Source organism: Podarcis raffonei, chromosome 11 (assembly GCF_027172205.1).
Source record: "Podarcis raffonei isolate rPodRaf1 chromosome 11, rPodRaf1.pri, whole genome shotgun sequence".
In the NCBI taxonomy this organism is placed as follows: Eukaryota; Metazoa; Chordata; class Lepidosauria; order Squamata; family Lacertidae; genus Podarcis; species Podarcis raffonei.
The window spans coordinates 36726668-36739198 of NC_070612.1; the positions used below are offsets into that span (position 1 = coordinate 36726668).

The 12531-nt window shown below is 40.6% G+C and overlaps 1 protein-coding gene across 5 annotated transcripts in view; it reads left to right on the forward strand.

Annotated features, from left to right (window-relative positions):
* Positions 1–3918, forward strand: part of SLF1 (SMC5-SMC6 complex localization factor 1) — a 33663-nt gene extending 29745 nt beyond the window's left edge. For 4 of the 5 annotated variants that reach the window (XM_053409036.1, XM_053409037.1, XM_053409039.1 and 1 more), the window contains one exon: positions 2628–3918. In XM_053409036.1, coding sequence (XP_053265011.1) covers positions 2628–3121 — 494 coding nt within the window. In that variant the 3' untranslated portion in view covers positions 3122–3918. The remainder of the gene's footprint in view (positions 1–2627) is intronic. The other variant, XR_008332810.1, reaches the window with a different exon arrangement.
* Positions 3919–12531: the final 8613 nt, after the last annotated feature.

Below are 12531 nucleotides of genomic sequence, written 5' to 3' on the forward strand. Positions count from 1 at the left end.
CTCCTCTTGGTTTTTATATATGCTGGCAGCTGCCAAGAGTGGCTGGGGCAACCCAGTCAGATGGGCACGGACCAATAATAACATATTATTATTATTATTATTATTATTATTATTATTATTATTATTCCTGGTTTGCAGTTTACCTTTCACAAAAGTAGGCAGCTCTTCTCTCCCCCCCCCCCCCAGATCCATATGTCACATTAACATACCATTTCCCCCTGCACATTAAAGCATTTCAGTTAAGTACATTGCAGTTTCTTCATGACTAAAAACTCTGTGCAACCTGTAATCCATGGTAGTTGAATTGTTGGTTTTTTGTTTTTTTTTTTAAAAAAGGCTGCAGCTGATCTATCGCTCTAGCAGCAGCAGCAGAATGCTCAGACCACATTGCTACACATAAAAAGTCCTCCAATCTAAGAAACAGAGTGTCAGTACTGATGACCTGTTAGGTAGAAGCAAGATCATTAAATCCCTCTGACCTGTCTGCCAAGCAGGTGATGAGTGCTGCACTCATAGGCTTGGGTGTTAAGATACAGGCTTGGGCATTTAAACTGTGCACGGCAGTCTTCTCTGTATACAGACACCATCCCGGAAACCATTATTATTATTAATTTATATACAGCTTAAAGGCAAAAATGTGGGTGAATCTAGGCATACTTTTTTCTGTGTGTCCTTGCTAGATGCAAACACATTATTTGATTCTGTGAATGTTTAGGGGGTTTATGGAATAAAAACTTAAGCCCTGGTTATTTGAGAAGCTGCATTCTTGCATTCTGTCCTATTCAGCCACTACACAGCCCAAGGTTCACCTGACAGCCAAGGCTGTTTGTCTAGAGGGCATTCAGTGCATGACACATACTCCCTCCTGATAAACAGCATATGCTAATAGTTTGTTGCTTTTGGTGCATGTTAAAACTGCTTTATGCAAGCAAGCTATATCGCCTTTTCTTCTCATTTTGTAGGTCTTAGGGAAAGTAACAGGAAACTATATTTTTAGCATATCTAATCTGCTGTTTCTTATTGTGCCACTGTTTAAACTTAAAAATACGTTCCAAACTCCAGTTCTTACCTTCGCTTGGCAAGGGAGTGCTGAAACAGTGTGACAGAGTAGCAGGAAGGCCTTCCTTTGAGTTTGAGTTGGGTTCTCCATGTGAATACTCAAAGAAAGTTAGTTGGTGGCATTTTTCTTTCTCCAAAATAGTAGGTAAGAGATCCTGCTGACTTGTAAGGATGACCAGCTCACAAGACCTTTCTCCCACATTTTGGAGGCAGAGAAATGCCACCAACTACCATCCTTTGGCATTCACATAGAAGGCCTGGCTCATACTGAAAGCTATCTGCCATACATAAGGAATTCCCCCTAAATGTATGAACAAGGCTAGGATTCTTTATACATGTGGCTGAGACATGTGAAATGCTACGTAACTCAGCTGCTAGCACAGCCTTCTGCCCATGCGCTCAATTGAATGTTACTGTGATTTGTAAACCACTTTGAGCTTTTATTACAATCTATCAGTATATAAACGTTGTGAAATAAATTTGTCACCATGGATGGCAGCAGTCCCCATTTTATATTTGTGTACCCCAAAGTTTGCTTCCTCATTTCTTTTTTATCATCTTCATCTATCAGTATCATCTATTTTGTGTGTCTTGCAAAACACATTTTGTAAACCTGTATTTTAATAAAGGTAAAGGTAAAGGTACCCCTGCCCGTACGGGCCAGTCTTGACAGACTCTGGGGTTGTGCGCCCATCTCACTTAAGAGGCCAGGGGCCAGCGCTGTCTGGAGACACTTCCGGGTCACGTGGCCAGCGTGACAAAGCTGCATCTGGCGAGCCAGCGCAGCACACGGAAACACCGTTTACCTTCCCGCCAGTAAGCGGTCCCTATTTATCTACTTGCACCTGGGGGTGCTTTCGAACTGCTAGGTTGGCAGGCGCTGGGACCGAACAACGGGAGCGCACCCCGCTGCGGGGATTCGAACCGCCGACCTTTCGATCGGCAAGCCCTAGGCGCTGAGGCTTTTACCCACAGCGCCACCCGCATCCCCTGTATTTTAATAGGTATTACCAATTTCTTTAAATATACTGAAGCATGATACGTATTCAAAGAACTTGAATCATCTGGTTATGTTAACAAAAAGAAATCTGTAGTACACTGATGAGATCAGGAAGTGGCTTTTGCTTTAGAACAGTGGTTGCCAATTGGTGGTCCCCGGACCCCCAAGGGTTTGTGGCACCATTCGCATAACAAAAACTACCTTAGAGATATACAACTTTTCAAAACCAGAGGGTCCATGGCTTGGGGTTTTGAAAAACAGGGGTCTACAGTACTTAGCGAATTTGGATCCAGTGTTCGAGAACATCCAGCCTATGACTGACTCACCACATGACTGCGAGGGTGAGGAGCAAAGGTCTTAGCAGGGCATTTCACCCCATAATCTTTAAGGCACATAGTATACGCCTGAAAGAGGCTTAACAATTCTAATTCGTTTGGGAATTTAAATGTGATTTGTTAATCAAAAAGCTTTAGATGCTGCAGACAAAACTGCAGATACTGAAAAACAGCCAGTTGTTTAGCTGCGCTAAATAAGCTATTTCCTATTTAATGTTTTGTTTCTTCTGCAGGACCAGTATTGCTACAGCAGAAAGATTCTGAGGGGAACCTGCCACTGGATATCATAAAGTGTGAAACAACTAAGCAGCAACTTTTGCATCTTGTTAATCCAGAAGAGAAAGTTGAGGAATTCCATGCACAAGTGGAAAGCAATTTTCATAAAACACAGACAGAATTTTGGACGGTCTTATATTGCAAGATGTTGTTAAACTTTTGTTCAGTATATAAGCTGTTTAAGCCTTTTTCTGTAGCCTTTAAAAAGCTAGCCTGCTCCAAACCGTTGCTGATGACAGCTGATTGTTGCAAGTTTAATGCTAGCTCTAGCCATTGGTTCCTAGATCTTTATTTTAGAGAGCTTGAAACCTTTCGACATCTCCCAGTGTATCTTCAGAAGATGATTGAGGAGCTTAAAAAGGGCACAGGCGAACAGCAGCAAGCTTTTGCAGCAACACTACAGCAAATTTCAGTGGAAATCCAAATGTCTAACTGTTATTTGGCCAACTAGCTTCCAAACTAGGACTGCTTGCCAAAAGCTGATAGTCTTAACACTGGGGTAGCTAATGTGTCCTTGGACTCCAGCTCCCATCAGCTCCATCCAGCATGACCAATGATAAGAGATGATGGGAGTTGTTGTCTTGGCAGCATCTGGTACCTCATTGATCCTGGTCTAACATGTTTATCATCTTCAACATATAAGCATAATACCCTTGCCTGGTTGACCTACTGATCCCCACAAGGGAACTAAGACTGTATTTGCCTGATTTAGCCGTAACACAAAACTGGCTTCCTACTACAATGCGAACAAGCTGTACAGAATATCAGGTTTGCACACTTTCCTTTCCCAGGACAGAAAACCAGAATCGTCTGTTCCCAGTTTTGCACTAACCACATTTTCCCTTATACTGTTTGAACACGGGAAACTTACTTGATCCTATCTTGTTCCCACTAATTAATTAAGCAAACTGTTTTCTCAGATGCTGGCTTGTCCTCACCAGCTAGTTTGTAAACAAACTACTCTCCAGGCTCAGTCGTCATAGGAAACTAAAAGTGGATGCTTCTTACTTGGGCACTACAGCACATTCCCATACTGGGAAACTGGTTTCCACCAGCTGTGAAACAGCCCATAGTCTCTTAAAATGGGGGGGGGGGTGAGCTCCAGCAACGATTGTGGCACCAACTCAGGGGATCCTTTTACTCCATCCTATCAAGCGACACTTCATTTTGTTGGCTACCTCATTTTGCTGTCTGCATTCACTAATCCTGTATAATATTTTTGTTAATAAAATTGTTTTTGTAATGTGATCAATATTTGAATAGAGTACTGTATACTTGGTTCATTTACTTTTAGGAGGCAATATACTACCACAATCATACACTGCATTCACAATTTATTTGAGAATGAATAAAGATGCTCTTGATCCTAATACTGTCATTCTCAAATTATGAGGCAGCCCACCTTGGGTGGTGTGGGGGAATTTGGAAGATTTAAGGCCACTCTAAAAGGTAGGGCATGTTAATTATCTTGTGTAGGAGGCAACAGTATCTAGGGGAAGTCGAAGTTTCCATAAAACATGCCCTAAGATCGGACTCTTATTAAAGCTTTATAAATGTAATTTGGAACCAAAAACCATTAAATAAAAATGGTTGAAGCATAGCTTCATTATGTATGTTCATAAAAGAAACATTTTGTAATTTGAAAAAAAGTATTAAAAAAAATCAATGCTGATTTGAAACAAAATTCAGGAGCACCTTAGGCCAAAGCAGCACTTTGCAAGATAAGTGGGACTGGTGTGGTAGTGTTGGACTAGGACTGAAGAGGCCTGGTTTTGAAATCTGTCATGAAGCTCACTGGGTGTTCTTCTTTCAGTTACCAGATCTTAGCCTAACATACCTCACAGAGCTGTTGTGAGACTGAAATGGCACAGGGCCTTGAACTGCTAGGAGAGCAGATGTACTCAGTTTCTAAATACGCCCATGGGAAACCGAAGTGTAGAAGCTGAGCACATCATCACTCGTCCCAACTCTAAAAATGGAGCTAGAACATAGCCACTGTAGATAGTAGCCAACAATAGCCTTATCAGATAGGTATAGATTTATGTAACACAAGAGGACTAATCTACAAATGATTGTGTACAGAACTCTTTAATCCCAAGGCATTTTGAGATTTGATTTTGCAAGGTAAATATTAGGGAGCTACTCATTATGTAAATCATAGAATCATATAGTGTTGGAAGGTACCCAAAGGATCATCTAGTCCAACCCCCTGCAAGCAGGAATCTTTTTGCCCAATGGGGCTCGAACCCACAACCTTTAAGAGTCTCATGCCCTACTGATTGAGCTATCCCAAATAATTAACTTATTTAAAAATTATTTTGAATAGTTCAGTGAGCCTTCTGCCTTAACCATAGCAACAATCAATTCTAACAGAGCAAGCAAAAAGTGGCCTTATTTTAACAAAACAAACTTTACCAGTAGAAGAAGTGTATCTTTTGAAACATCCATGTAATAAAATATACTACTTTCCTACACAATGGTTTGTTGCTTTTGCTTGCAAAATCGTATAACCAAACACTTTAATCCCTTCCCCAAACCCTCATCCAGACATTTTGATGAAGTTTGGCCCATACAAATCTGCAGTGATGTTAGAAGCATTGTAAGGTTACGTCAGCCATTCTAATGATGTGATGTAATTAAGAGAACAATAAGGAGGGCCAGGTCTTACAGGGTCTCTGAGCTACATACAGGTACTGTTCAGAACACAGAAGCATGCTGTTAACATGTTGGGACATTTGTATAATACAGTGATTCAAATAATTATTACCATTACTCTACAGTACCTAAGAGACTAAGAGTCTGAAGTAGTCATAAAACCACAGAGTTGGCAGGGACATTGAGGATCATCTCATTTAACCTGCAATGCAGGAACATGCCAGTGTCCCATATGGGGATCAAACCTGCAACCTTGTTATTATCAGCACCACACTAACCAACTGAAGTCCTGCTACAGTACAACCCCAAAAATACAAATTTGTGTTATAATACCATCAGAACAGAGATGATATGAGTGAGGCATAAATACAGCCATTCAAGATTCAAGCCTATTTCCTCAAGCATTACTTGTTCAAAACATCACAAGCATTTCAAGAGCAATGTTAATATATGGTCACATCTGAAGATGTCCACTAAAATTTGGATTATAAAAACCTGATTCAATACCAATTTCTGCTAAAAATGTCAGTCCCACATTAAATATTTTTAATGCGTAGGACTGGTTGCACAAGAGAGTAAATTGCAGAAAACATCCCAATTCATAAAAATGAATTGCCAAAGTTCATTTATTAACAGTGCTTAAAGTACACTTCCCTCTGTAGGTACAAAAAAAGTTTTAGTTAATATAAACCACATCATAATATTCTAAATTTTGCTTTTTAAATCAGTATCTCCACTGAAAGTTCTTCCATGTTCACGTGAGCAAGTGCTTATCAGCATCTTAAAACCACACTGCGTTTAAAGTATTATTTTCAAGTTTTAATTGTTGGTGACATTTCTGACCATGCTGAGTTCCCCATTTATCTGTACAGTAGCTTATATTTTCTGCTTCACAGTAAGTCTATGTTACCGAAACAACTCTGATCCTTATGTGCTTTTTTATAATGAGGTCTTATTACATTATCTGAAATGTCCTAAAATTTCTCTGTTATGTGCTAAACTCTCTGAGAAGAATAAATGTGATGTGTCAGTTTGATGTGGTCAGCCTATCATTAGTTTAAACCTTTTCAAAGCAGACCTTCTCTGTGTGGGGGACATGCTATCTATAATGGCTCTTAAACTGCTAAAGATGGATTTTTTTTCATATGGATACCATGTGGATTGATGATAACGTAGTCTATCTCCTCTATCAACCCCTTATGATTTTAGGAGTGTTCATGGAACATGAAGAATTGCTTGTTCCCTGATGTGCCTTTTCAGACTCAGCACAAAAAGAAGGGAGGGAACTGATAAGATTAAATGACTGAGTACACTTATCAAAGGCTCTGTCATGGATGTATTTATAGGGAGTTCACTCCTGTTATTAAATTAAGACTTTTTTTACCCTTGGCAAATTCATAAAAAAACCCGCCTTTGAAAGTATGCGGTACTGCAGCAAAAGCTGAAGTAGGTGTAGGGAGCAAGCTTTTGAACTATTACTGACCTGTTTGCCTACAACAAGTTCCAACCATTCTTAGGTTTGCTATCCTTTCAAAGACAGGCTACATCATGATGCTTTCTGAGTCCATAGCAAAAAATATATTCTATCCCCAAAGAAGCTTTATAACCAGATGGACTGCGTTCATCTCATTTTATGGCTTTTCCATTTAATACTTGCTGTGATGGCTCCAGTTTTTCTAAACATATTCTTAAGTGAAAGCCTCCATTATCCCTAACAATGGTTCATGGGAGATGAATTTCAACAGTATGTGGTGGCATTTTAGCTATTTGGGACTGCTGTCTCTAGTATGCAATGCTTCCAGGATGTTAGTGAAAAGCTGCCTAGATTGAGGAGGACAGAGAAAAGGTCTAATGTCCTGTTTCTCCAGCCAACCAAGAGATGCTTCCCAATAGCCCTCTGCGCAGAGAAGGTTGCACCCACACAATATAGGAGTCAAGATCAGTATTTCAGCAATTACAATGCTGAAAAGGAAAGGAAATGTATGAATAATCAGTTTGCAGTCATGTAAATCGATAGGAGAGAGTTCACATACAGGAGCACTACTTCAGGAATGGGAACTGGCTGCCTTCCAGATGCTGGAGTCCAGCTCTCATCAGCCTCAGCCAGCACAGCCATTGGCCAGGGATGTCAAAGTTGTGGTCCAGCAACATCTGCATGTTTTGGACAAAGTGGATAGAAATAGGTTTCTCTCTCTCCCATCTCCTAGAATACCAGATTCTAGATGCCATAATTCTATAACATGGGACAATCCCAAGAAGAAGAATGTTGGAGAACAGAAGTACTTCTTTGCATACTGCATTGTTAAAGAATGGAATTCATAAACCCAGGATGTGATAATAACCACCAGCTTGAACAGCTTTGAAAAGGTGTTGCCAAATTCTTGGTTAATAAGCCTAACAATGGCTACTAGTCACAATGACTATTTTTTAACAGTTGCCAGGAAGCACAAGAGACTGCTGTTGCACATATGTCCTGCTTGTGGGGCTGTCGTGGACAACTAGTGGTTCCTTGGGAGAAAAGGAGGCTGGACTAAATGGTCATTTCCTCTTAAGTTCTTGCATGATGTGGTGATAGTGATTTCACCACTAGTGCATAGTTAAAGGAGAGGTTTAGAACAGATGTTCGTGCAGACGGCTATTTCCAACGTTTCAGGAATGCAGAATTAACCAATTTAAAAGGAAAACAACATTGGTTGCAGACAGGTTTTCAGGCTTGACTTTGAATTTCCTGAGGCTCTCCTGGATCGTAGCCTGAAAATTACAGCACCTTTTATGTTTTAATAGAGAAATGACGGAATGAGCATACCCTATTGCAACTTTGTGATTGCTACAAAAGAATTTTAGTTTCAGCTCTTGCTTAGAGCCCTGCAGCATGAACAATTACATTTTGCCCACATTTGTAATCCACAAAATGATGGCTGCCACATCTAATGGCTGCGCTAGAGAAGTGGCATCAACTTGCGGCCACATTGTGGCCATTCTTCCCCTTCCTCCCAGAATGCTCCTGGGAATGATGCTGTGTCATGACAAGGCGCCATTCCCAGAGGTATTCCATCCCAGAAAAGTTGCTTAAAGTGGCATTAAGTTTGTCATTCATTAGGTTTTTAAAAGAGGAGGGGGAAGGAAAAGAACCACCCTCAGCAACCTTGCATTTAAAAAGGTAAAATTAGAATTACTTTTAATTTGCCCATCCTTTGAAAGCAACCAATTACCCCCTCCCTCACTTTCACACGGGACGAATGGTCATACAAAAATAGGCAGAGGAATATATTTTGTGTAACTTGAGCCCCAATGCATTTTCCTTCAAATGACAACCCAAGTTGGGACTTATTTCACTGCAGCAGTGGAGACAGAACAGAGCCAGTAGCCATTGATAGACAAATTAATGAAGGATAAGACAGATGGCTTTACATCATGTGGGAGTTAATTCCATAGTTTAACCATGAAGAAATCCTTTGTTTAATTCTGCCCTGGATCTACCAACATTCAGCTTAATTGAACCCCCCAAATTATAATGTTATGATGGAAGGAGAAAAACTTTTCTCTAGCCACTTTCTCCACACTATGCTTAATTTTCTATGCCTCTATCATGTCTCCTCTTGTTTTTCTGCAAATGAAAAAGCCTCAAATTTTGAAATCTGAAATTTGATGATTTTGCACACAAGTCAAGGAGGATTGAACTCCCTGTGCAGCTGATGGGGTTGGGTGGGGGTGACAATTTTGCTTTCACTAAGTATTGGGCTGAACAAGCACCCGATCCACCTCCACATGTAGTGGGAGTGTCCCAAAATCCAACTATTCTGGACAACAGTCATACGAGAAATATGTAAAATAACCAAGCAAGTGTTAGAAATCAAAGACCACCACAGCCAACCACAAATGAACAGCCACACCCTAGGCCAACCCCAACCTCTCTCACCACCAAAGGAAAACAAGTGAACAGCAGAGAACCCTCATAAGCAATGCTGACACAAAACCCCACATATATTAAGTAAAATAGAAACATCACCACCCAACCCCACCCCCACATTTCCCCCCCACCTCTTTCCCCCTATTCTTCCTAATGTCTCTACAAATGAAATCGATTTGTAATTTTTTTAAAAAAAATTGTTACGTGGGGAAAAAAATACAAGAGAGAGAGACATTGCACATACCTTTGTACATCAAGAAAATCTTTAATAAAAGTACCTTTAAAAAAACACACAAAACCAAGCACCCGATCCTGCTGCCTCAATCAAGCGTGGGGCAGGTGGACATGATCTGGGGAAAACAACTGCAAGAGCCAAATTGGGAAGCCTGCAGTTCACCATTTCTGATTCATATGCCTTCAAAAAATACAAATATATTTGTGAGGCAGGAATTGCCTTTGCAGAAGCCATGCTGATTCTGCTTCAGCTAGACTGGTTCTTCTATCTGCTTCATAAATTAATATTTAATGACGCTTTCCACCAGTTTTCCCCATTCTTGGTTGGGGGAAAGGGGCAGCTGCTTGCAGGATCAAGCCGAGTACAGCTTTTCTTGACTGACTGAAAGTTTTCTTAGCATCTCTGCTTTAATACTGTACTTGACAACATCCTTATTATGAGTATTTCTGTTTGCAATCATCAGTTAACAGACTATGTTTACATTCATAATCATTACAGGAAGCTCTCAAGACAGTGTGTGGTGTGTGAGAGAGAAAAGGGACAGGAAGAGACTGCTGGCTACTCAAAGTTTGAACTTCTGCTTAATTCTCTTCCCTGTCCCCAATTCTGCCACTGTTTCAGATGTGCTGCAAAGCACCCATCCATTAATGGCAAGCCAAGACCTGCCACCTGCAGTGCAGATCACCTTAAAACATCTAGCGGCTTCCTCCTTCAACCACCACCTGGAGGTGCCCAAGAACCTTGAATAGTTTGATGAAGGCTTCCTCAGCCTGGTGCCCTCCCAATATTTTGCCTGCATCAGCCCCAGCCAGCATAGCCAATAGTCAGCAATAGTGGGAAATGGAATCTTTGTTGGTCCACTTACCCAGCCAGTCCTGATATTCTTGCTGCTCTATTCCTCCTCCTCTTTCCCCCCTCCTGCTTCGGAATGTATGAAAACACTGGCTTCACTATTACCCCACCCCCTGAGCTGATTGACAGTCCTTTTTTTTTTTTTAATATTTTTATTCAAGATTTTTTCCATATAAACATAACATACATAAACATACAAAGACAAAAACAAAACAAAAAACATGTACCATTTCATATCCTGATTTCTTATACCTTCCTTCCCCGACTTCCTCATGCCTCCCTTTTCTGTATTCCAAATTCTTATCAATTACTCAGCAAATTTTCCCTTATTTTAATTTAAATTTAAGCTAATCTTCCTTATTCTCCTTGTCTTAACCATTACTAATAGTAACCGTTTACTTTCCAATCCATCATCATTCTAACTTTCATTAACTTTGTGATATTTCTTTAAATAGTCCTTGAATTTTTTCCATTCTTCTTGCGCTGTTTCTCTTCCCTGGTTTCGGATTCTGCTCGTCATTTCTGCCAAGCCCATGTAGTCTATCACCTTCATCTGCCATTCTTCCAGTACTTCGCAATGAGTATTCTAGCTGCTGTTGTAGCATACATGAAAAAAGTTATGTCTGTCTTTAACACCCCTTGGCCGACAATACCCAAGAGAAAGGCCTCTGGTTTCTTGGTGAAAGTATATTTAAATACCTTTTTGAGTTCATTATAGATCATTTCCCAGAATGCCTTAATCTTCGGGCACGTCCACCAAAGGTGGAAAAATGTACCTTCCTTTTCTTTACATTTCCAACATTTATTGTCAGGCAAATGGTAAATCTTTGCAAGCTTGACCGGGGTTATGTACCACCTATAGATCATTTTCATAATATTTTCTCTTAGGGCATTACATGCCGTAAATTTCATCCCGGTGGTCCACAACTTTTCCCAATCAGCAAACAAAATATTATGACCAATGTCCTGAGCCCATTTAATCATAGCTGATTTAACCGTTTCATCTTGTGTATTCCATTTCAGCAGCAAATTATACATTTTTGACAAATTCTTAGTACTGGATTCTAACAATTCAGTCTCCAATTTGGATTTTTCCACCTGGAAGCCAACTTTACTGTCCAATTTAAACACTTCATTTATTTGATGATAATGCAACCAATCTCTCACCTTCCCTTTTAATTTCTCAAAACTCTGCAATCTCAGTTTGTCCCCTTCCTTTTCCAAAATTTCCCAGTATCTTGGCCACTTAGACTCCATATTTAACTTTTTAACTGCCTTAGCTTCCATTGGCGACAACCACCTTGGAGTTTTGTTTTCCAGCAAATCTTTATATCTAACCCAAACATTTAATAATGTTTTTCTGACAATATGGTTTTTAAAACTTTTATGTGCTTTAACCTTGTCATACCACAGATATGCATGCCACCCAAAAATATTGTTAAAACCTTCCAAGTCCAAAATGTCTGTGTTTTCAAGAAGCAGCCATTCTTTCAGCCAGCAGAAAGCTGCCGCTTCATAGTACAGTTTGAAGTCTGGCAGGGCAAACCCCCCTCTTTCCTTTGAATCCGTTAATATCTTAAATTTAATTCTGGGCTTTTTGCCCTGCCAGACAAATTTAGATATGTCTTTTTGCCACCTCTTGAAACAGTCCATTTTGTCCATTATTTGCAATGCTTGAACCAAAAACAGCATTCTTGGCAATACATTCATCTTCCGGTTAGCGCCAGCGCTTAATGGCGGATTTCTCCCGGAGCTCCGGGAGAGATCTGCTTCGTAGGTTCGGGTCCTGTCAGCTACGGCGGAGCGGGGACCCTTAAAAATCACAGGCGTGTTGCCTGTGAACTGGAGACTCGGCGGGCACCTTTGCGCCCCCCCGACGCTGTGAAATAGCCTTTTTAAAGGCTGCGGATCAGCGGAGGGTGTGAGGAGCGGTGCTGAGAGTCGTCTTCACCCAGCCTGCGAAGCGAAGCCGCGTCGCCATTAGCGGAGAGCGCTGATTTCTTCCGGCGAAATTGGATTAAAAGAACAACTATCCGTGAGTAGGATTGACCGCTAAAATACAATTGGACATTAAAAGTTAAGAAATTGGGCACCGAGACGGATAAGCACTAAAAAGGAAGTCTGCTTTCCGTTCTGTAGCAAGATCAAAGCGAAAGGCACTCTAGCTGTAACTGCTTGAGAGGAAATTTGCGGGAATTAAGAAATCCAC